This window comes from Sprattus sprattus (assembly GCF_963457725.1).
Source record: "Sprattus sprattus genome assembly, chromosome: 5".
NCBI lineage: Eukaryota > Metazoa > Chordata > Actinopteri > Clupeiformes > Clupeidae > Sprattus > Sprattus sprattus.
Window position 1 is genome coordinate 13,293,063 of NC_137924.1, and position 26,388 is coordinate 13,319,450.

Sequence of the window (26,388 nt, forward strand, 5' to 3'; positions counted from 1 at the left end):
GAGGGCTATGAATTTTTAGCCACAAAAAAAAAAGCATGTGGCTCCTTCACTTACTTGCTTCACTTCCCTGGTCATTGTCTTTACATTTCACCTCCTGCTCCCTCTTGTCTTTCACATACTTGTCTTTTTCTGAAGGGGTCACACTGTTGCAGGACTGAGGAGACAGTGTGGAGGGGCTTCTGTCCAAGCCCTTGTCCGAGGTGGTGCTCTCGTTCAATTTGTCCATCGAGCCTTTGTTCGGGGGGTTTTCTTCATCATCCTCCCTGAAATTAAATAAGCTGGAGCCTTTTTTGATAGTCCGCCGGATCAGCCACCTCCTGAAGGACCTCTGGATGAGAATGGCCGACATGATCTCCTGCTTGCGCCGCATTGTGGATGTGATTGGCTCATAGGACACCTTGGAGGGATTGGAGGCCATGAAACGTTCCTCCATCTGTCCCCTTAGGATGTCCAGCTCACCACCCTCACCCAGCACCCTCTTGGTGAAGGCAAACAAGATGTCCAGACAGTGAATGCGCTCACCACTCACCATGGGAAGGTCCATGCTAATCAGCTTGACCGTGTTGGGCTTGGCCATGCGAAGAGGCGGGTTCAAAGCATCCGCGAAATCCGACAGTTTGTCGTAGTTGATGAACTGTGTGGCTTTGGAGTCAAACTTCTCCCAAACCTCGTAGAACATCTCAAAGTCGTCCTCGCCAAGCGGCTCGGCGCTCTCCTCCGTGGCCACGCTGAAGTTCTCCAGGATGACGGCGATGTACATGTTGATCACGATCAGGAAGCAGATGATTATATAGCTCACGAAGAACGCAATGCCCTTCGCCGGACTCCCGCAGTTTCCTCTCTTAAGGCTTCCGGGGTTCTCCTTGTCCGGGTCGCAGTCCGGCGCAGTGTTGAGTATCGGAGACAGGAGGGTATCCCACCCAGCCGAGGTGGTGATCTGAAACAAGCAGATCATGCTGTTGCCGAACGTCTCGAAGTTGAACATGTCATCAATGCCGTCCTCCCTCTTGACGTAGGCAAAGAAAGACATGCCGAGGATGGCGTAGATGAACATAACCAAGAAGAGCAGGAGGCCAATGTTGAACAGGGCTGGCAGTGACATCATCAGAGCAAACAGAAGAGTCCGGATTCCCTTGGCACCTTTGATGAGACGGAGGATGCGACCAATTCTGGCAAGTCGAATGACTCTGAACAAGGTGGGTGAGAAGAAGTACTTTTCTATCACCTCTGAAAGAAAAGAACCTGGAAGAATAGAGAGAAGTGATGAAACTGACAGGGCCCTGAAATGTTATCGTATAGCTCTTTTGAAACACAGGTCCACAATCAGTACTTACCAACTACTGAAAGGATGACAACAATGAAGTCGAACACATTCCAGCTGACAGTGAAATAGTAATGGCGAAGCGCAATCATCTTTAATACACATTCTGAGCCGAACAGTACGATGAACACCAAGTTAATCGTGTTAAGGATCTCCGTCTTCTTTACGCTTTGGTCCTCTGTCTCCACCATCATGGTTACCATATTGAGGCATATAAGAACCATAATCAAAATGTCAAAAGCCTGCTTGGTAATGAGATCAAAAACAAATCCTTGGATCATGTTCTGGGAAGGAAAGAAGGAAAAAAAAAACAGTCTAATTTAGTTTGCATACCAATGTGGATGTCATTAAGAATAAGAAGTTACTTACATGATACATGACACACTGACCTATGTATGTGGCATATCAAAGTCAATATTAAATGCACTCACATTGCTTTACCCTTTCAACTATTTGAACAGATATAGATATACAGGAGTAGTATGGTGCTTAGACACCTTAACACAAGGCATAAAACCAGGCCCGGTGCTTTTTTTTTTAACATTCCTTGTATATGGCTTTAAATTGTGAACTTTTCAATGGCAAAATGTTACTACTGACTTACTGATGGTCTAGGAATGGGCTTTTGGGGTTTCTTTGATCCAAGCTTTTTCATGGCATTGTAATACTTCTTTTGTTCTTCAGTCATGAAGATATCCTGACCTCCAAAGTAAAGGGGGAAAACCATACAAGTTAAATACTTGCCACAGATACCGTTGTTCTACATTTGTTATTGCAAACATCCAAATGTTTTTTAGAATAAAGGCAATGAAAAGTTTAATATGTTATTGAAGACAATCGTGTTGACATTGACAGAACCCAAGTGTTTTAAAAACAGTCACTACTTGCAACAAGACTTTTAATGAAAAGCAAAATTAAGTGTAGACATCTGTCATTTTTTACTGACTCTGAAAACTGTGAAGATGAATTAAATTAAATTCTGTGCTTTATCATTGTCAAGTAGAGATGAATGTAACAGAACAGTAACAGCAGGGGACATTTGGATTCATGAGCCAGTGCATGCCCTTCAGAAGACTTATCTTTTTCTTCTGCTGATTGAAGTTGTCAATAATGACACCAATGAAGAGATTGAGGGTGAAGAATGAACCGAAGATGATAAACACAACGAAGTAGACGTAAGCTACCATTTTTTCTTCGAACGCAGGCTGGTCATTCACCTGCAGACAGACAAGGGCTTGTTACATCACAACAACAAAAAACAAGCAAAACCCACAACATGATTCAACACCTTCTTTAATGTTTACTCCAACAGCTGTCTTGGAAATGTGCAGTAGTGAAAATTAAACATCATAACACTGACCACCCAGTTATTTAACTGGCAGCGAATTTAACTGAACAGAATATTTTACTTAAGCGATACTGTATATGTTCCATGTATGTATATTTCATTTAGTAGATGGGTATAGTATTTTGGCACAATTGAGCCATTAAGGCGGTCCAGGCACTGGGCTCTGTAAAGCACCTTGAGACAATTTTTTTATTTTTTTTTGTATATAAATACAATTGAATTGAATTGAATTCCCACATACAGTACAGTGTTTAAATGCATTAAAATTCCATAAAAAGACATGTATTTTATTGCTTCATACTCACTTAATTGCAACCACTGATTCTGCTAAATGTTTTGTCTCCCTGTTTTAAAATACTCTTCTCTACGATTTTCCATGACATGGCCATTTGTCTATCTATGCATGATGTCAACACCAACAAATATTTGACTGGTTTCCACTACACATATATAAGTGCAAATAGCAATTCTCCTTGACTCTTCCCAAATCAAATAAGTGACGATTATCTTTACATAAAAAATAAATAAAAATGAGCCACATAAGCAACTTCTACTTACTGCACGCGAGTCTACAGCAGCATACATTATTGGCATCCAGCCCTTATACGTTGCCTTGGGACAGAGAAAGAAAAAAGCAATAATTAAAAACACCATGGAATGTGGCAAACAATTAGTCTGATCTATAGCCTTCTATAGATCAGTTCTAATAGTAACAAAATGACGGGATACATTTGTGTTGTTGTATTTACACCCAATACACAGCACTGGTAAGAGGCACTGAAAACAGAACCAATACACAGCACTGATGAGAGGCACTGAAAACAGAACCAATACACAGCACTGAAAAACAGAACCAAATTTGGGTTAAAAGTTGATCAGTAACAACAAGGAATCATGGCAGTTTATCTAATTGGGTTTCAAACAACATTATCTGTTTGTAAGTTTGATGTAAACTCAGTGTTCATAATACTCTACAGGCAAAAGATTTTTGCAACGTATGAAATGTAATGTAATTTATGGAAGAAGCCACCTTTAACGTGTCTGGGAATTTCCCGCCCCTTCACTGCATTTCATTTGCTCAGTTGGTCTGGCGAACTACTCAACAGCAGTCCACTTCAGTCACGTAATTGGACTCGCCTTTAACCAACCAACGATACTATACAACGATACAACGATTGGTAATAAAGCAAACACATATTTTTTCTTTATGAATTGTTCCAGAGCAAGTTTCTGTTCTGTTTTCAAAGAAAACTTGCCTTATCGAAGATTTGCGGTGCTTCGGCGGCCACCATGTCCAATGTTTAAAAACAGTCCGTGCCGTAGCTTTGGTTACGTAGCCGTGGTTAGTTTAAATACGCCAATGGCGTGCCAGGTAGCCAATAGCCAGTTTGTTATTTGCCCCAAGGATCCTTACAATGCTGAAATTAACTTCTATAGCAAGTTTGCCAGACCCACTTCTGAGGCAAAATCAAATTGGCCGGAAGAAGAGGGGTGGGACTTCCCAGACAAACCTTTAACCCTCACTCACAATCATATCTTTAATCTATGTTGCCCATGCTGGTAGTACACAAACAAGTTTCAACAAAATGTAGCTCCTTTACAGTGTCAGGATGGACATAGTCCAGTTGCATCCCCATTACAACCATTATTTTACTGTCAGGATATGAGCAGAAAAACCCACAGTTGCAGTACTCATACCTGATTACATATAATGACTGCTAAATTGTCTTGCTCAACTTTTTGATCCCCTCCTAGAACACCATTTCTGGTGAATTACTGTGACATTGAAAAACCTTACCACTTGCAATAAGGCCAAGTAACCAGCAGCTACATTGTCAAAGTTGATCTTGACGTTTTTCCAAATAGCCCCGTCTGTCCTGTTGCACTCTGATTTGTTTGCAACTATTTCTCTGGGAAACACGTCTCCTGTGGTAGCATTGGCACAATAATGGTATTTTCCGGCAAAGAAATTGACTCCCATGATGCTAAAAATTAGCCAGAAGATGAGACAGACCAGCAGGACGTTGAAGATGGAAGGAATTGCTCCCAGCAGAGCATTCACCACCACCTAAAGGCAAAAGAATGTATTATTTATTGTAATATTTTAACACTGATTTCCGTGACAGTGATACATTTTTTTTTTTATAGTTTAGACACTAGTTAACTCAAATAGTCTGACTCGGTTGTGGTGAAAATAGGAAAACACAAGAGTGAAGTGATATACTGCCAGTGTACAGTACATATCAATTTCTGCACAACACAAGAGTGAATTACAGCACACACCATTGACAACTAAAGCAAAAACAACAACAACAGAGGAAAGTATTCGGAAAAAGATGAGGAAAAGATGAGGGAAAGTCATATGCCTAGGTCACTGTTAAGGTGTTTACTGTGTGTAAAGTTAAAGTGAGACAACAAAGCAGAAAAAACCTTGTAGAGGCACGGTGAAGTCACAAAATTTTGTTAACTGCAAATGAAAAAAAATGACACATGAAAAAAAAAATCATGTTAAATCCAGGCCTGGTAGGCAACACCAAAACTCAGTACAGTTTCAGAGGAGACGTAAAGGTAGAAGAGACCATAGATAGATAGATTGAGAGAGAGAGAGAGAGAGAGACAGAGAGAGAGTGTGAGGAGAGATAACGAGAAACATCAATATAACTGCAGAGAGAAGAGAGGCGAGCATGCAGACAGGAGAATCCAGTGACTACCACGTGAGGACAGGCCACTGTCACAGCAGCTCTGGAAACTCAACCCACCAAACATGCAAACATTTCATCAATAGGAAACACATTGATTTCCTCCCGACACCCCTCCCCCACCCCATTACATAAACTGAGGTATCTGCATGCTTACTGTATCCACAACTGCTCCATTATAGCTATTCAGTAGAATGAGGGAAATAGTCTCAAATAAACCTGCAGCCAAGTCTATAATTATCCTTTTGTCGTAATTAAAGCTACTTTTTTTCAGACTGTTGAGTGACGATTATACACATACTCTTTCAGGCAGATGCCAAAACAAGGCTAGGTCTTGCTAAATTCAGGGGCCAGTGATCAGTTGTGTAGACTTTAAAAGAATGGGTAGGTCATTAAGTCATGTAGATTCAATTAGTATACAATAATTACATTCCCCCTGACAGTGATTTTTATTCCCAAAAGCTCTGAAAAAAGAAGACATTTGGCCAGAAAAAAGGATGGCAGGGTGAGGAAAAGCATTGTAATTAATCACACATGCACATGCTTGCAAAAAAAACGCTGACTATGACTGTGTACATGTGTGTGTGTGTGTGTGTGTGTGTGTATCTGTGTGTGTGTGTCCTTACATGTGGGTGTTTTGTGTCTCTATGACTGTGTACGTGTGTGTGTGTGTGTCCTTTCATGTGGGTGTTTTGTGTCTGTATGTCTGTGTGAGTGCCATAGATTCAATGGCTCTTACCCTCATGCCCTCGAAACGTGACATGGCTCTGAGGGGCCTTAGAGACCTTAGTGTCCTCAGGGACTTAATTGCACCTTGATTGTACTCCAGAGCGTTGGCCACCATGCTGATAATAGAGATCTAGAGACAAAAAAAACCCAAAGGACATTAAAAAGGACTTAGACAATGTTTTGTCGGCTCTCAACTCTCACTCAGATAGATTCCATCAGATTCAATCAGATAAAACACAACGTTGTGAGGAACAAACTTGATAAAAGCATCAGGCAGCCTTTGCTACATTGTGGCTGAGTTGTCTGAGGCTGACCCTAATGTAAAGTCAGATATGGCACGTGGAGAGTACAGAAACTTACATCAACTATAATGAAGTCCAGCCAGCACCAGTAGTTGGTGAAGTATCTGACAAATCCATAGGCCACCCACTTTAACAACATCTCCAAGATGAATATATAGGTAAATACTTTATCGGAGTATTCCAGGATAACCTTTATCGTTGGTTTCTGGATATTGTAGATGTCTTCAAATGCCTGATTGGGAAAAATCAGAATGATGACCAGTAGATTACTAAATTAGTAAGCAACAATTCATGGGACAGTATTTTTACATATGGATAATAATGTATGAAAATGCAAATTAGTAAACTAATATTCAAAAGCAAGGAACTGGCCCATCTAGTCAAATATCTCAACTAGTGTAGGAACACAGTTAATTATAATAACACTATTCATTTAAAACAACAAAAGGATATATGACTATACACACAATACATGCTTGCAAAAGCATAGTCACACTTTTTCATTGGGCTATGGGAATATTATCAAGGCTTTGGTACTAGGCATATGTTTCTTTGCAATAAGACTATGCACATGCAGAATGTTGCGCTTAAGTAAGCAACATTTCCTTTACCCTCTTTGGCTAGGTTGCCCCTCTGGAAGAAATTGATTGATAAATTATTATTTTGTTCCTGCTAATAAGCCATTCAATAGCATATCGTTGCTGAAGTGAGATCAGTTTGATATTATAGAACCATGCTACCTACAAAGACATACTTGAAAATGTAACAACCTCAAAATGTCTAGGTGCATCCCTGATTAGACATACTTACAGTATATCCAGCTAAATTGTTTGTCAAACTAAAGTTATGCTAATTGCAAAATTGAAACCTTGCCTAAAACAAGTGTACAAGGAAGTACACATTATTGGATGGGAATACTGAAGAGTCTACTTGGACCCATAAGAATATTCTACATGACGTCAGTCACTCACAAGTGCACCACTGCTGAGCACGATCATGAAGATGATGAAGCTTTCAAACCAGTCATGTTCAACAATTCTGAAGCATGTCCTTCTTAGGGTCCACCATGACTTCCAGAAGCCTTTCTCTATGTCAACACGGCAGCAGGGGAATCTCTGGACACAACCTGATATGCAAAAATAGAATAATATATATATATATATATATATATATATATATATATATAATAACGCATGCATTGCCATTCTGTGATACCATTACCATACATTCTTTTCACTTATAATCTCATTGTAAATTGATATTACTAAGTTCTCATTGGTTCCTATAAAGATATAATGAAAAAAAAATGTATCCATCTTTACCTGCTGTAAAACAAGCTTCAGGATCCATGGACTCCTCAAGCTCCAGGTCCATAGACTCTCCACCCTCTCTGATGTCAACTGTGCTACCCTCTGAAGAGCTGAACTCAGCACCCTCCTCCTCTTCCATCTTCTAGAGCAAACAGGAGATAAAAGGATCAAAGCACTGAAACGTAGTATGCTACAGCTTTACTCAAAGTGTGAAACCCTAACCCTAAAATTAAGTATGTCATGATAAAGACAGTACTGATAATTTCTATGGTAAATAGTTCATGCACTATGGATCAAAAGTACCCACAGATGTTTGATATGCTAGTGAGCGTGGTGAGCTCTTGGTGAATAATAACCACATATTTGGCAGAGCCCTCTACAACGTTCCATCCAAAGACTGTGGGTAAAATTGATTTGGCTTGTTAATGGCACATGCATTATGAACTTTGCATTCTCATTTCTGTGATACCCGAGTAAGACATGGAGTGATTTCATGTGGCTCAGTATTTTCATGTCTAGTGAAATGAAGTCCAGCGGACCAGTTAGCCACGATACCCTGACGTGTCCTCAAAACAGATGACATGAAAACACAAGTGTTCATTCCAAGATGTTGTAGATGTTATAATCACTCCTCAATTATGTTATTTGCATTAGCCTAACAGGATGCTGTGTACTAGCCCATGGGAGGCATTCAGGTTGCTTGTAGTCACCCCTGAGCAGGTTCTACGTGACAGTGTTATAAAATGACATGAGAGCCATCCTCCATTTAACTCTTGGTGCTGATGTAGACAGTAAAGGGCGCCTATAATTTAAGGGCTTTTTCTGTGTCCTTCAGATGAGTTTGACAAAACACTGTGAGACCAACTGCCTGACCTGCCTCCCAGGACTGTGCATCATGTGACCATGGCTAAAGCTAATGCAGCATGTGGGAATGATGTAAGCATGCGAGTCAAATCCACTCTCACTGCCAACACCTTTCATTAGGGCCAGACATTGCTTCTGGGTGAGGCAGCAAAAAAAAAAAAAATCTTCAAAATGTTGGCTATTTTCTTTTATTATTGTTTAATGTCACATTTACTTTGAAAGGTTCCACAGTAAAGGTTGACTACATTTAGGTTTATAAAATGTACTAACAATAAAAATAGATGAAATGTAAGTCCTATCAATGTTACACCTCAAACACAACGCAGGTCAGTGATTTCATCATCCCATATTAAAAAAAACTAAATAACTTACAGTATATTATAGTTAAAAGAATACCTATACATCATCCTGTGTGAACACCTATCCTTGGTGTCAAAACAATGTTCTAAAAGTGACCTAATAGTGAATGTTCTTATAGTCTTAGGAACCAAACCAACACAAGAAAAGCAAGAAAAGAATCATAGGTTATCAAATGACACAAGTACTTCCCTGTCATAGGGAGATAAGCTATAACAAAGAAGCCTTGCATCATAGAGATAGTAGTAATGTAAATGGATTCAAGACATAAGCTACTGCTTATGAGATGGGGAAATGGACATATCCTGAGGCAGAGATATGGATATATATTTTAAAAACAATGGGGCAGGCAGTATGCAATATGGTTTGTGGTATGTATAATAAAGGGGTCTTACAGGTCTGCTGTCATTGAACACTGTGACAGTGTCTCAGACTGCTGCAATTACAAATAGAGTTAAGCAATGTAAGATGCACACTGCAAAGAATGACACCTTGTCTATGGGCAAAAGTACTGTAGTCACATTTGCATTTTGTCATAATTCAGGTGTAACACCTCACACAGAGAGACACAAACCAATATACTGTATATATGTATACAGGGTGCGATTTGTCCAAAAACCAGAGGGGGGGATGTTTTTTTTTTTTTTAATCATGAAAAAAAAACAAGCAATAGGCCTAATTCTCTTCATATACATGCATCATATATGTCTATGATATGATAATCGCTGCTAGACGCTCAATTCTTGTGCTCCCTCTCATTCACGTTGAAATACTGAAACTTTGAAACTGAAACGCAACTGTTTTGGACAGAACTCACTAATTCAGTGAACAAATATTTTCATATTCATTGTACAGTAGCCTATACACGGAAATTAGCAAAGCCAGCGAATTCTGAGATGCCGACAGTTCGGGTAAGGTGAACGTTAGTGCCAGCGATGTAAGCAAGTGTAAGAAAACGCTGTCACAACCCCCATGTATGAAATTCATCCAGCTGAGGTGGGGATGTAAAAACCAGAGGGGGGGTAAATCCCCCCCATCCCCCCCGGCAAATCGCACCCTGTATGTATAACTACACACACACATTGACACACACACACACAGCTAATACATAGCAATAGTCCCATAAAATGGCTCTGAGCTTCAGCTCATAGAGAATGCATTTGGCACATAAGTCTTTCATATTGATTTTGTTATGCATTGTGGTTACGTTGAACATGTGCTCTCTTTAACCCTTGACTATAAAATCTACCTGAATTATTCTTCTTATCCTCCTACCCAATCATCCTTTGCTAGGGAAAATGGTTGAAAGGAAACATCCAACTCTCTGAGGAGAAGATAGCTCCAGCGCACTCTGCCTAAAATGGCAGATAATGTAATCTGGAGACCGATATTTTCCTGTTTCTAAGGAGCTTAATAAGGGGTCACAGATGAAATTAGTGACTCAAGGGATCTGGAATGTAACTGGCTAATATTGGTTGACTTGGTCATTGGACTGAGTGCTTTGGTGCTGCAGTACTGATGCAACAAATGACTGATACTACCCTGCTAAAAAACTGTTTAATGAGGAATTCATATTGGGCATTGTAATGCTAAACCAGCATACACTCTCTTGTAATTAATAAGACATTTAGATTTTTAGTTTAGATTTTAAAATTAGATTAAAGTAGCTTTAATTAAAACAGTTACAATTTTAAATTGAAACAATCATCAAAACTATAGCCATTTTTGAGTGATGAGAAATGATGAGAGTTGCCAAACTACGAAGACCTTATTCAGCTAATCTCATTTTTACTTACCTCTTTGATGTCATCCTCTATATCAGACGACTGGTTACTGAAATCTTCTGTGTTGAGGTTCTCAGATTCGGATTCACCTGCAGCAATGGGCACTGAGACCGTCATGTCCGGATTGCTGATGAAAGACAAGTAGACGTCCTCGTTGGACAGGATGTAGTTTTCTGCAGTGTCCTCCAACCCCGTAGCCACTCCATTGCCCTCTTTTATACATTCCAGGTCTTTGCTGAACTCCACAGTGGTGTGGTTGGAAAAGTAGATTCCATTGTCCTTGGGATGGTCGTCCCCGGACTTGACCTTGCTCAAGGGCTTCTTCGGCTTCTTCTTCCTTATGCAGATGCTCTGAAAAAAGTGACGCACTTTGAGTTTCACCCAAACAATGCCACTATGAATCCGAGCCACGGCAATCTGAATGTTGTTCGTCTCGCTGTCATCTTCCACGGCTGTCAGGTTGTCCGCACTGAACGAGCTGAGCAGCAGTGCCAGGAAGAGGTTAAGGACCTGCGGTGTTTAAAAAAAAAACACACACACATGTTTTGACTCAAAGACATACTTGCGGTGTAGTAAATATGCTTGCTTTCAGCAGTCTTAGAGACAGGTGTCCGACTAACATACCACCAAGTTTCCGATGACCATGACCATCATGAAGACAATGACACACATGAATGGGCTGTGTACCACCATGCAATCCCACATGGTCTCAATCCACTCGCCACACAACACTCGGAACACAACCAGGAAGGAATGGGGGAAGTCTCCCATGTGCCAGCGAAGTCGACAACCTGTGGCCTCTCTTGTGATATTGCATTTGTTCTGTTGGTAGCTATTGCCAAACAGCTGCATGCCAACCACAGCGAAGATGAAGACAATGATGGCCAGCACCAAGGTCAGGTTGCCCAGGGCACCTACTGAGTTCCCAATGATCTTGATCAGCATATTCAGAGTGGGCCATGACTTAGCAAGTTTGAAGATCCTCAACTGTGAATAAAAAATAATTTTCACAGTTAATAGAATTGCCTTAAACACTGGAATGCCATTGTTAGACTTTAAAACCAGTAATGATGGCATAAAACTGTACGGTCTATTAAAACTGTAAAATAAAAAAATATAAAAACTAGTGCTGTCAAACGAATACAATATTTAATCGCGATTCATTCATCGCATTTTTGTCATAGTTAACTCAAAATTAATCGAGATTAATCGCAAATTTGTATCTATTCTAAATGTCCCTTTAATATTTTTTTTCCATCATTTTTATTTTATTTGAATGCCCTTATCAACATGGAAAAGTGAATTGGCTTGCTTTATGTCATGTTTTATTTTATTGAAAAACAACAAAATAAAATTATAAAGTGCACATTTCAGATAAACAAGGACTCAGCCTATAGTGCAGTTAAACCATGGCTTTATATTTTCTTTTTTCATGTTTGCTGTGAACATATAAGTCAGGCCTCTTATTTCAAAAACAATGAACCTTAACAGTTAGGTTACCAATAAAAGGTAAGCCTACTACTTCTGTGCTTTCAGCCAGCTGCCTGTTGACATTTTCAGACAACAGTGAAGCTTGCTTCTTTTGCACAACACAACTTTTAAAGGTAAACTTTCTATTCAGAAGCTTTTTATCATCCATTTCGCCGTATCGCGCTCACCATTCACTCAAAAGTAACGTTAGCCTACTACACAGTTTGGGAGGGCAAAAAGAACGTTAATCTAAAAAAATATATATTTTTTACAACGCGTTAATCGCGCGATACAAAAATTGACGGTGTTAAAATGGGTTTGCGTTAACGCCATTAATAACGTGTTAAACTGACAGCACTAATAAAAACAGTAGATAGTCAGTCTATTGGCCGTAAAATCTAATGTTGATTTGGGAGCGTTATCTTACCAATCTGAACGACCTGAGAACAGACATCCCAGATAGATTTGCCAGCCCAAGTTCCATCAAGCTCAAGCTGACAATAACACTGTCAAATATATTCCATCTCTCTTGAAAATAATAGTATGGGTCCATAGCTATAATCTTCAAAATCATTTCAGTAGTGAAGATAGCTGTAAACACCTGTCAATAGAAACATCATCAGTGAAGCCATTCAATAATCAGATAAATTAAGAAAATAAATGGATTCCTTCATTATGACAAATTTAACACCAATTATGCAAGAATTAACTGACAAATACAAAAACAAGCCAAATATGGAGTGCTTACCAGATTTCCTACATATAGAACACGTGTTAGCAAGTCTGTTCCTGGATGCTGCTCCATTGACATAAACACTGTATTTAGTACGATACAGATGGTAATGGCCAGATCAGCAAAGGGGTCCTTCACAACACGGTAGACGTGTTTCTTGATTTTCACCCATAAGGGACAGTCCCAGATAAGAAGAGTTCTGGCAGCCTCATTCCAACATGGATGGCACTTCTGTCTTGCCTCTTCAAGTTCTGTTGTATTGAGACAGTGGGACATGAAAAGATGTTCCCTAGCAGTGGACTGTACTAACAAAATGAATCTTGACTTCGGCTAGGAACAGAGAGAAGACTCACATACCTTCCACTTGAGACATAATACTCGCCACGCTCAGGGCTCTTTGCCTCAGTGCCCGCTCATCTAACAAGTCTGCAGAGCTAGAACCATATCTGACCCTCCTGAAGGAACCTGGAGAATCCTTGGGATGGAGGACAATTCAAAGCGCAGTGAGCAGCAAGCATTAGCACATCTTCCAAATGAATAGAAAAGTGCTAGCTCTAGCTGTCTGTCTATCCGTCCATCCAAAATAACCCCACACGCAAAGATTCTGAAGTATCTAAAGTACATGTATGTTAACCTTACATTCTCATTTCCAAACTAAAAAGGCTTTACAAATGTTCTCAATTCTAGCTCTTTGAGATCCATCTATGAGTGAATAAAACACTTTGCATGGTGAAGACTGCATTATTTTGCATAGATTATTATATGGGGGAGTGGGGTAGGTAAGGGATAATCAATAACTCATTGGGCCTCGGTGGCTACGGCCGAACACCACCCGTGGGATTATCCCTTACCTACCTCACTCCCACTCGTGCTATATTGCTTAAGTATAACACACAAAGCAAGGAAGTGGAAGAAGTGGAAGGGGGCCACATTGGATAGTCGCTGGATATGTTTGATGTAGGGTCAGCAAGAGGACGTCAACTTCTGTTCCAGGGAGTATACATTAATTAAATAAATTCACACCACCTGAAGAATATATATGTATCTGTATAACATTATTTTCAGGCATTTACAAAAATAAAACATTCTTATATTAAAACAAAATCAAATTAAAAACATCAAACATATAATCAAATCAATTTGGCAGAACAAGAACAAAAATGATGGTTGTGCAGGAGAAAGGAAATATCCTTGACATGAAAATGAAAATGTGCAGCTTCCAAAAATGCTTTAGAAACAAAAGGAAATAAAAAGAAAACTGAACCATTGATTTCTATGAAACATCATATTCTTGTATTCTTTTAAACTAGTGTTTACTATATTTTAACAGCTAAGTTATTGTTATAATAAAGATGATCTATTATGATCTATAAAATGATCTATTCATTCTATATTCAGTCAAGAAATATTATTCAGCTGGGTGACAAATGTCTAATCTAGTAACACTGTTACCACACAGCCTCTTCATCTAAATTTAGCTGCATCAAAATGTTTTGTGGACATCTGGATACTGTGTTTAAAAATAATAATAATAATAATAATCTGATGGTAAAAAAGAACACAAACAATAACAAAGGAATTCAAAAACGGACATCAGAAATGAACTCCATCCCCACATTTTTTGCAGACATAAGGTCATGACGACCGACAAATACATTTGGCTCTGCATAAGCCCATAAGAACACAGGGCCTTACGTCACCACCAGACGAGGGGGCGTCGATCGTCACCACTGGCACCTGAAGGCAACGGGGTGAGGAGGGGAGCGATCCCCCAGCCACCCCTCCGGAGGACAATAGCCCGCTCCGGTGGCTGAAGCGGGGCCTCTGCGGCAGAAAGAGAGAGCTGCGACGGCTGCTCGTGTCAAAGGGGCTGTGCTCGTTGTCGGCGAATTCACTCTCGTTGAACGCCCCGCTTCGGAAACTGAAGACGCTAGCCCGACTGTTCCGTCTAGGTGAGAAAATGGATCCTTGGAAACTCAGGATCGACTGGGAGAGAAAGACATGCCTCAGTCTCGATGAATATTGCAAAAGGGAAGGCCCACATCTGATGTTGACTGGTGATTACAGTGAAACTGATGACAATGAGTAGGATGATTAAAATGATGATGATGAAAATGCGATGGAAAAGAATCATATGGTGATGATAATGAATGGTCATGGTACCCATGGTACCCATACTAATGCAGTAAATGTCTTAAAGATGGCAACGGCAAGTGAATGCAGATGCTTTCCCACTGATGATGATGATGATGATGATGATGATTGAAAAAAGAGAAGACCAATAGAAAGTAATGATGACAATAACAAAATAGATGATAATAACAATGTTGTCTATGATGGAATATAAGATGAAACAAAAAATAAATAAAACCATATATAAAAATATACTGACAGCATGTGATAGATGTAGCAAAAGAGTAATGTCAATGGTAAAAAAGGCACAATCTTGGTGTTTGGAGGGTCATTATGTAATTGTTATTCATATCTACAGTGTTCTATAAAAACTTTCAATGACATGAAGAACAATATGTGAAGATCCATTCATACTGGATCACCTGTCACGTCATGTTCCTGCCCTACCCAGTCCAAGTGGCAAACAGCGAGAAAGGGCACTCTAACCTGATGTGGAGATGAATGACGCTCCTTGTAGGAGAGGCGACTGCCGTCCAAGTAACGGAAAGAGGGCCTTTTGACGCTGTCCTCTCCTGATTCGGAGTTCTGCGACCGCTCACTGCCGCCCCTCTCCCCATCTCGACTCTTCATGCGTTTTTTGCGGTTGCGCCTCTCCTTAGCACTTTTGGAGCTAAGTTTGGAGGCCTCTGAAGATGTCTCCGACAAAGCCTCGTTCAACTCTACGCCATCACTTATTATTTTGGTCATGACCTGTTGCGCAGGAGTGAGCCAGATACACAGACACGCAAATCACAGTAAGATCTAGTCAGTCAAATGTGATTGATGATTTGAAGTATTATTTATCGACCGACCTATCTATGCCAATTTAGTTTAGCACATCTCTGGGAAATATGGCCAATACTGTATTCTTTGTTTGTTTCAACACAATTGTAATATGGTTCATGTTTCAGGAACAACAAGCTGTAAATATTGTCCCCTGCCAGTATGTTTACAAATATGATTGATTACCTAAACCCATGATGCCACTATCAACATAGGCTGGTGATATCAGTCAACACTAGTGTCAGTTTCCTTTAGCTTGGCACATTTTTGTCCAGTACACATTATGCTGGCACACAGTAGATCAAGATATTCTCTGTTTGACTGTAACTTGTCCCATACCATACTCTCCTCCTGTTGTCTTTTTAACTGCTCCAGCATCGCCTGGAACTCCATCTCCGTCTGCAGCGCCTCCTCTATGGTGGCCTGATTCTGCTCATCGTAGGCCATGGCAACCACAGCCAGGATCAGATTCACCAGATAGAATGAGCCCAAGAAGATGACGAGGACGAAGAACATCATGTAGGGCTTTCCTGCTGTCCTGAGGGTCTGGAGACAAACACCCAGCAGAACTATGGTTACCTGCCGCTTACAAGCCTCAAAAAACCCTTCCTGCCCAAGCTCAATTGAGCCATGACTGTGTTCTGGTGAAACTACAACAGTTGATATGAATTCAAAAACTGACCAGCTCTGAGAGAAAGATAAAGACCTTGAGTCTCTTTAAAGAATACAGGCCCTTCTGAGAGATTCTGTGTGTCCTAATGAGAACTCATTGAGAAGAATATGATAGAGTGGATCTTTGGACATGAACCATGCAATGTTGTGTGTTCACATGCGAAGGTCATTTCCCCCATTGTTATCAGATCAGCCATTTGTCAACCACAGAATAGGCTGCGCTTTTACCAATAAAGTACTCAACTATAAGCTTTTTTTGCTTTGAGAACCTCTGTGTTATCCTTTTCATTACATACAAAACGGTTCCTCTCAAGTTAAACACACCTGTTCACTACAATAATGGGTTTGTACAAGGCATTGACAACAGCACTTGTACGAATAGCCTATATGAAAGCTATCCAAGACAAATGGATGCTCTCCGTATTATGTAGACCAGACCTAAACGTCATCAAAAGCACCAGAACAAACTGCACACAAAGCATCCTTTGAAATAACCTTCTCATATAAATGAGTCAGGAAGCTAGTCCACACACCTGCTGGTAGAGGCGCTCCCAGTAGTCCTGTGTCATCAGTCTGAACAGAGACAGGAAGGCCCAGCCAAACGTGTCAAAGCTCGTGTATCCGTAGTCTGGGTTCTTACCCACTGCTAAACACATATATCCCTCTGGGCAGAGCCTGGAACAGATTAATTTACAATTACTTCCTCTGTTAAATCCTGGGTCTCTGCACACACATGTGTATGAAACAGAGAGACAGGCTATATGGGCACAATGTATCAACCGGCGGGTTGTTGGAGTCTTACCCAGCACCACTGCTTGGGTCATTGCTTAATCCACACAGCAAGGCATCTTTTTCATTTGGTGCAAAGTAGAAGTTTTCTGGAAAAAATGCAGCAGAAGACAGGACTATAAAATGTATCCCTGTGGGAATTGTCACACACAGTTTTACAGCAAGAGATAATGCCTTAAAGAAAAATGTCTTTGGTGATACACAAAAACAAAACAAAAAAGACACCTATAAAGCCTTTAATACAGGCAGTTTGTACATGACGTTAAGGTCTGTGTACAAACATACACTTTGAGTCGTTTAACAAGACGTTCATGGCCAGAAAGCATCTGAAAAAATTATGACTGCAAACAATAGATAAACATAAGATGATCCACATCTGACATCATTGAAAGTACAATTACTTTCATATTTGCTCTGTATAACCCTGTTTTATTAGTTTTATTCAATCATAAATCCAAATGAATGTCTTTCAATCATGCTCACCTTTATTATCTGATATATTTTCCCCTAGACTTTCTATCAGGATTTTTGATTCGGTGTAATTGGAGGGGTTCGGCATTCTCACACATTTTTGCTTTAAATTGCCCATGAAGAGTTGCAGCCCGATCAGGGCAAAGACACTTAAGCAGAAGACGGTGAGAATCATGACGTCAGCCAGCTTCTTCACTGACTGTATGAGTGCTCCAACAATAGTCTTCAACCCTGTTGGATGAAATGGAGCAAGTTATACATAGCGGGTAAACTGCATTCCATTCAGGCTCTACAGGTGACCCTCTGACCAATGGACATGACAATACACTTCATAAATATCACTATCATCTCTTCATCATCCCATTAGAACAGGTTATATTACAGTCACGGGCAAAAATTGAAGACCACCTTTGAGAAAATTAGCTTTCTTCTTCTGAACGCAGCGTTTGCATCAGAAATTAAACTGATTGGATGAGGAACTTTTGTCTGTGACTGTTTATGTAAAATGTGAATTCAAAAATATGCTACAAAAGCGCAGAGAAGAAAGAGATGTATATCTAATAATTGAACTATATGATGAAAACTAGCTTAGATTAGAACCAGTGGGACAAATCACAAACATTGAACCAAAGCAAAGTGAGGGGAAGAAAAGAACTGAGCCCTACCCATGCAATCAAACATCCTGGCTGGCTTTGGATGCTCAGTACCTCATGCAAACAAAAGTCAATGCCATTCTCAAGGCTTAATATGTTAGTTAAGTAATAAAAAAATAGAGAAAAAATGAAGAAGAAAATTAGGGAGAATTTGAGAAGAAAAAAATAAACAGGTGATGAACCTTCTTCACTAAAAAAAAACACTTGTTTCTTGCTTTGGCTGTCTGTATATAACTGAACTAACGCTTTGTAGGTGGTGACTGGGGGGGGGGGGGGGGGGGGGCTGGTTAAGGCTGACTGGCTATTCTGTCACCCTTCAGCCTTTCACCTGACTCTCACCTGGGACGACTGATATAGTTTTGAGGGCTCGTAGTACCCTGAATGTTCTTAGTGCAGTCAGTTTGCCCAGGTCCACAAACCCTGTCACAAATCTGCGGGAAAGGGAAGGGAGGGAGGGGGGGTTGGAAGGGATACAGATGCAGTGGCATGAAGCACAGGCAGCAGTCAGAGGAGGAGACGAGGAGGAGAGCAGACACACAGACCGCAGGCCGCAGGCCGGGCAGCACACCATCTGTCTGCAGCCACTGCTTACCTGGGATTACTGAAATAGTTTTCAAAGCCCTCAATACTCTGAATGTGCGGAGAGCTGAAACTTTGCCTAGGTCTACAACCGCTGTTACATACCTGCAGAATCAAATTGCAGAGTTATAGGACGGTTAGAGACTCTAGAACAGCATGCACTTCCCAGACTTTCCATGCACAAAATATTCTACAGCTCTCGGTTCATTTTTAAACAATTAACATATTCTAAGACAAATGGCGACTTGAGCCTGCATACTTACGCCATGACAATAACACAGAAGTCCAACCAATTCCATGGGTCTCTTAGAAAGGTAAACCGGCCCACACAAAAGCCCCTTGCCAGAATTTTAACGAGGGATTCAAAAGTGTATATTCCTGTGAATGTCCACCTGCGACAATGCAAGAGAGTAGGCTATTGTGTGAGAAAACAACACACTGAAGACCTTATATGTTGATGGGTGAAATTATTGGAATGTATGAAATGCGTAAATTAAATACAGCTTTGACGTGGAATTGCTACACAGTGCACATGCAGGTTGTTTGAGAATACTTACTCCACATTCTTTGTCCAGTCTTTGTTTTTTTCTGCCTGGGTCATGAACCCACAGTTGGTCAAGATAGTGCACATGATCAGAAAACTAAACAATGTAAACCATCACAGTTAAGGAAAAGCATTCATAAGAAAATGAATATTCACGTTTTCAACAGCATTTGGCAGGCATCTCATTTCTGTTGTAAGCACTTTGGTCGACTTGTCGAAGAATTTTTCACATCACTGTAACATTCAATGTAAGTGGCATTTTGAAAAGGATATCGATGCACCAAAATTTTGATAGCTAATCTCCTAATAGGGTTGAAGGGGCTTAAAATAAACAAGGCAGGTTCGGCATTGAAGCGGAAGATCGTCTTCCCTTTGTTCAATACTATAAAGGTCTGCAAAGAAAGAAAGAGAAGGGTCAGAGGAAGATATGGTACAGACCCACATACACACACATTTGTGTGTGTGTGTGTGTGTGTGTGTGTGTGTGTGTGTGTGTGTGTGTGTGTGTGTGTGTGTGTGTGTGTGTGTCTGTGTGTGTGTGTGTATGTGTGTGTATGCAATGATAAAAATAACTTTTGGTTGTCCCATAATGAACTCATACAGAATAGCACTGCTTGCTTTGTTTGCAACAACTTTATAATTTCACACAGGAAGTAATTATCAGCATCCTGAATCAGATGATAATTACCACAGTAATGGGGAAAGGCAGGAAAAAAACACCAAAAGGACAGCTAGTAATTGTGCATCCAGTAGGCAATTATGCAACGAGTGACCAGCCACAATCGCTGCACCAGAGACCAATCCGCCATTAGTTAGGACAAATTGATCCGAGCCAGCTTCCTCTTGTGGACCAATCAAAAACCAACAATACTCACTTTTTGGTTGCTGTAAAAAGGGTCCATGTCCTCCAGAGGCGTGGACACCAGTTCTCGGGGTATGTCCCCGTATACGAAGGGCAGGGTTTTCCCCGCCTCCAGGTCTCCATTGGGTTTGGGGATGTTTGCCTCATCTTTGGCTCGCTTGTCTTTTGGCTTCTTTGGGCCTTCATCCTCAATGCGCTTCTTGATAGCGCTGAGTGACTCACGAGTAAACGGGCGGAAGCTGTCTGGTCCGGGTGGCAGAAGCAGCTGTGCCATGTTGTCATCATGCACCTTCAGCGAGTCTTACTAGCCTCCTGCATCAGAGAGGGCTGCGAAAGGGGAAACAGAAAGAAAAGAGAAAAAGAGAAAGAGAAAGAAAGAGGGAGTGAGGGCAATAGAGTAAAGAGAGATAGGGGAGGGGGGGGGGGAGTACTATATTTAGCTGCTGAAATATTGACTGGATGTCACTGGTTACAGAGGTATCTACTGAAAACAACTGCATGACTCTCTGGCTCCGGGATACCAACCTACTTTATTGCCTTTTTTTCAAGGTTTTTTCAGGCAAAACAAACATCACTGCCCACTGATTCTGCCACGTGCAGAAGGAAACCACCAGCTCTTAGCACTTCTAGTTTCGTGGTTCAGACTGAGAAATTCAGCCGTCATTTCTGAGCACAGACAGGCCATAGCGAAAATGAGGGAGACAGAGATGTTCTGCTGTAATTGCATCACTGGACAAATGGGTTTACTGAAACACTTACTGAGAATCTCAGTGGATTCAATTTCTCCACTGACAGCATTCTCAAGAAGCCCACCAGCAAATCGTGTTTCCACATGTACTATAGTCCTGCTGTCTGCTCAGGGCTATTTTCTAAAACAGAAGTAAATTCTTTCTTATTTTGAAAATTCCGATTTGATTTGTTGCACAGTCTATCTGATTTGTCTCTTACGTTGTAGAGCATACTTTATGAATGGCTCAAAGTAAGTCTTGGGAACACATAGAGGTATTTCCTAGAAAAGAAACACTTAAATTGTTTAAAATGGGATCAAGTCTTCAAGGCAGACAGAGACATTATAAGGAGGACACAATCCACTAAGGGCGAAATGAATGGCGGAATGGAGTCTGCAATGCAAAAGATGGCGGATCTGAAAGTGGAAGTCACGCCCTGTATTATAAAAAGCCAATCAGATTGTCGAAAAAGGCATAACTGATGTTTCACCTCACCTGAACATTTTGTTTATTTTAAATGTTACTATCGCAACAGCGGCACAGCAAAATGTAGCAAATGCACAGTAAACAAAGCAACCCAAACTTGTTTAGCCTTATTTTAGCGACTATGGAAACATGGTTTAGGCTGCCTTTGTCTGGTTTAAATGGTAATTCAAGTTATGTACTTTTAAAATCTCTCCCCATTCATTTAGATAGGAGCCTGATCTTGTTGCCTGAAATTGCCAAGATAGCTGGTAAGTGGCAAGAGTTGCCTATAAGGACCTTGAGGCAAAGCCTGCAATTTGGTTTCAGTTTCATGAAAGATTATTAATATTTAAGCTCAATAGGCAATCAAACTAGAAGTACCACATGAGTCTAGTCAGAATGTGCGAACTGGTAGGAATGAAAGGTTGAATGTCACTCCACCATGAAGGGTAATGGGCTGGGGTGATGCACTTCCTAGAGTCGAGCTTGCCATAGACATTTCCAAGCTTTTGCCCAAAATGTGTTTGGACCCTACCCCAATTGAGGGGGCCCTAGCCCGAGGGGCAATGCACGCCTAGGGACCGAACCGTATATTGTGTTTCAGACATGTGGGGCTACAAGCACACCAGGTTTCATGTGGATCGGTGAAGTCTAAGAATATGAAATCGTCGACCAAGAATTGGTGCCAAGAAAACTTTGACAACATGACCGCTTGCTAGAAAACGCCCTCATCTGTGATGGTTGACATTTCGAGAAACGGGATTTCCGTCCTGGTGCCGTTACATCATCAGACAGCAACAGGATACTGCTCCAAACACCGTGCTACATACATGTCACTGTGGCAAAATGGTATCCGAGTCACACCGAGAAACACCTCTACTTAATGCTCCCAATGTTTCGGCTCATTCCCTGAAACTTGAACTAAAAGGAAACTAAATCAAGAACTGGTTGCTGATTTTCTAGCATCTATGATGTTAAAACAAATAAATGTACAAAATGTCATATTTACCTCCCTAGGCAGAGTGTTGTCAATGGCTCAAATGCTTCCAGTATTTTATAATCATTTCAAAGATTGATTTGCCCGGGGAGTAGATGGAGCTAAAAAAATCCAATGCAACAAGCCAAAACACACATATCTCTGCTGTCAGCCAAACATCACCATGCGTAATCTGTCTCATTAGCTTTAAACCTCTTATGCTCATGTGCCCCCTTTTCTAAAAAAAAATGTCAAATGGAGGTAAAGTTGAAAACTAAAAAAAGCAACAAAATTGAATTATTTTCTAGGGACAATGTATGTACTAAGCATGAAGTGCCGGTATGAATTGGTGACATGCAGTTTCTTTGTCATACAACCGACTATGCTTAATTACAGGAAAACTCAATAACGTTTCTATCGTTAAGGGTACTCTTACCACAACCATATCTATGCATGCATATCTTGTGTACATAAAAGGATGACTGTGTCACACTTTTGGTAAGACCTTGGGCTGTCAGCTGTAGTGGTACAGTAAGCTGACAATAACATGCCACCTGCTCCTCCAAACCCAAACAATAACCTCAAAGCATCTATATGTCAGAAACAGTAATTGAGTAAAGGTATAGGTATAAGTTATTGTATTCCTTATTAAATATTTTGATATACGATTAAATTCAGTATTCAAGTTTTTCATCTGTACCCCACTCACTGCTACTGTCCATATTTCTGAACTGTCCACCACAATGATGGTGTTTTCTTGCACCAAAAGCATTTAAAAGGGACTGGGAAAGGCACATCCTACTGTATTACAGCAGAGCAGCTTGGTGTGGACATTTAAGTGAAAGTGAGAAGCCTTAATAGAGCACTTTACTGAGGATCTCTGACACACTCCCGTCCCTTTTGCTAATGGATTGAGTCACTGGTGTGCATTTGTGTCTCTTGCCAAGATGCCGTTTCTGTAAACACCTCTTTGACAAGGTTTTGACAGCTTTTCACCGTCAAAGAGATACAACAAGTCCTGCAGTTTTACTTTTCAGGCCCACTGTGACGTGTCACCTGTTGGTCGGTATCTCATGTTTAAATCATGATGTAAAGAGTGTCCCACATACAACATATCCAAGCCTCTGGTTTAATGGAGCCTTTGGTGACAGATATTTGGTTAAAAAAAAATCTGTCAGCAACCGATGTCTTTATTATAGGTAACCAAAAGTGACTGCCAACTAAAAGAATGTTTTTTTGGTTTAATTTACAAGAGGTGGATCAATGTATACAGTGATGCCCCCTGTTGTGACATCCTGATTGGGTTTGTACAACACAAATGAACATACCCATCTTAATAACCGACGGTACACTCCCGATCATAACGCTTCTCCAGATTTTTTTTTTTTTGCGTCTACCAGACGAAAGGGCGTTGACCAGATCTACTTGACTCACTTGACTTGTGGTAGAATGGTAAAATTGCACTTTCAATAAATGTCCTCTCGTCCAGTGTGTATGACGCTTTCAGCTAACTTTTAGTCTTGTAATCTCCAATACTAATACTTTAAGACTAGGGTTACTGTCATAATAGCAAATTGATAGCTACATTTTTCCAATACGAAGCTATATCTTTAAAAGACAATACTAGAATTATTTGAAAATATCAAGATGTAGCCCATGTGTCTGTTTTTTTATTGGCCAATTCAAAGTTTACAAAGCAGCATAGAAGAACTCTATCGAAGCACTCATCAAAACTCCTGGAGTCTACTTACCTGTAGATGACCATTTTTCTGATTAGACGTTTACAAAATGGTGGAATTTTATGATTATCTAACAATAATAAACGGTCATTTAAATGTCTCTAAACAATCTAAACTATCTAGTATGTGCAAGGTTTCTGTGTACTCAAGATAAAATGCAGCTTATCAATAAACTGTTGTATACCAACCTCAAATTTGCTCGGATTATTTGATGATACAGAAGGGGACTATAGGTAGCCTCTGGATCCCACCCAAGCATCCCAACTATGGATTACTCACCATGTTCAACCACAGCAGGTTGCTATAAACCGACGTAAAATGATGTTCAGCGAACACCCACTTAAGTCTTCTTTTTTTTCTTCACGCAGATAACGCTGATAAAACTTCAAGCAAAGTAATGTCAGAAAGAACTTCGATATCTACGAAGGTAGTGGACGAGAACACGGAGGATAGGAGCAGCGAGTTACCGAGCTGGAGTATACTTAGAGCGCAGCTATCAGCGCTTCCGGTGGTTCATCAATCAGTAGCTGTGATGACGCCCGATTCTCAGGGGACAGGAGTGGTGTGGTCCCGGCGTTTAGGCAGATGTGGAGATGAATATGAGCATGCACAATCTCAAACGAAAAGATCAGACATCCCCTTTCCACGGGGTGCACCTGCTGACGGTCCCAGTATCCAACACATAAACTTAAGTGCAGCTTGTTAAATCCGAGATTATCAGTGGATCTGTATGCATTTTTATTTTCCATTATATGCCGCTATATTTCTGTTCTGTTTATGAAATAACACCGAACCACAGCGGATCTGAGCTTCACAAATAAGTTTCCTGAACAAGACTGCCAAAAACAACAAGCAAAATGCCATCACTGTGTACGTAGTCTACAGCACACAGTCCAGTAAAACTAAAAGATGACCACCCCGAGCCATGTTATGGTCAGCTCTGTCCAGGTCAATTTGTTTGTATGCTTAAAGGGAGTTCTTATGGCACCTGGTGGTTACAGTGTGCATTGACGTCGACGAACAAAGGCAGACTTTGTGGTGTGTTCCTGCCAGCAGAACATTGTAGATAATAAACGTCTGACAACGTTTCAAGTGATGCATCTAAAATAAAGCAAACATGTCATAAATAAAACTAGACTGTCCCAGATTTATAAGGCATGATTGTGATGTTGTAATGCTGGTATGGAGATTAAAGAGCACTTAGTGGGACAACCTCTCTGGCCCAGACACATAATACAGTGAGGCAGGGAGGATATATCTCCAAGGAAACTTTCCCTGAGGTCATCCAGATGTCACAAGGTAGTTGCCTCTAAGCATGAAGGAATCTGCAATACCACACCTCCACCAGGTCTCACAGGCATGATTACTTTCTCTCCCATCCACACACACACAAACACACACACACACACACACACACACACACACACACACACACACACACACACACACACACACACACACACACACACACACACACACACACACACACACACACACACACACACGCACACACACAAAGAGAGAGGGAGAGAGAGAAAGAGGTTTTGCATGCATGTGTCTTAACCACCTAAACATTTACATATTAAAGGTTGGATTTACTCAGCTGCTCTACTCGAGTCACTCTGAGAGGTGAGGTGCTTCACATGCGGACCTTCAAAGACCATCAAAGGGGTTGATCTTTACGCATCAATATATTCAGTCAACTCAGTCATGGGTTTATTCTGTGACCGTTCTCCCACCTGTCGCTTACCAGCTTTCAACCTCATGCATCACCCTCCCCCACCCCCACCCCTACCCCTTTGAGCTCCAGAAACCCTTGAATGTCCCACTGACCACAAGGCCTGAGTTTCCAGACCCTGAGTTATCCTCCTGAATCACTGGCTTGGCAGTTATATGTCCAATCATTCTTAACATGCAATTTGGATTGTATCTCTAGAAGAAGCAACTCAACAGAGCCACAGGCGGAGCCAGGGCTGGAGCAACAGGCGGAGGCAGGGCCAGAGTCAGGCGGAGGCAGGGCCAGGGTCAGACGGTGGGA

At 40.8% G+C, this 26,388-nt stretch overlaps 1 protein-coding gene across 1 annotated transcript; it reads right to left on the reverse strand.

Moving 5' to 3' along the window:
- Nucleotides 1–46: 46 nt before the first annotated feature.
- scn1laa (sodium channel, voltage-gated, type I-like, alpha) lies at nt 47–20,716 on the reverse strand (the record flags this gene model as incomplete). Its single annotated transcript, XM_080838234.1, has 25 exons — nt 47–1,242; nt 1,335–1,605; nt 1,926–2,030; nt 2,401–2,538; nt 3,228–3,281; nt 4,468–4,737; nt 6,108–6,227; nt 6,458–6,631; nt 7,371–7,525; nt 7,722–7,851; nt 10,727–11,224; nt 11,339–11,701; nt 12,612–12,785; nt 12,933–13,168; nt 13,275–13,392; nt 15,537–15,800; nt 16,212–16,418; nt 17,078–17,219; nt 17,347–17,422; nt 17,817–18,035; nt 19,050–19,141; nt 19,300–19,428; nt 19,594–19,686; nt 19,854–19,972; nt 20,456–20,716. 25 exons carry the CDS (start codon nt 20,714–20,716, stop codon nt 47–49), a joined length of 5,604 nt encoding a protein of 1,867 aa, XP_080694360.1.
- Nucleotides 20,717–26,388: the final 5,672 nt, after the last annotated feature.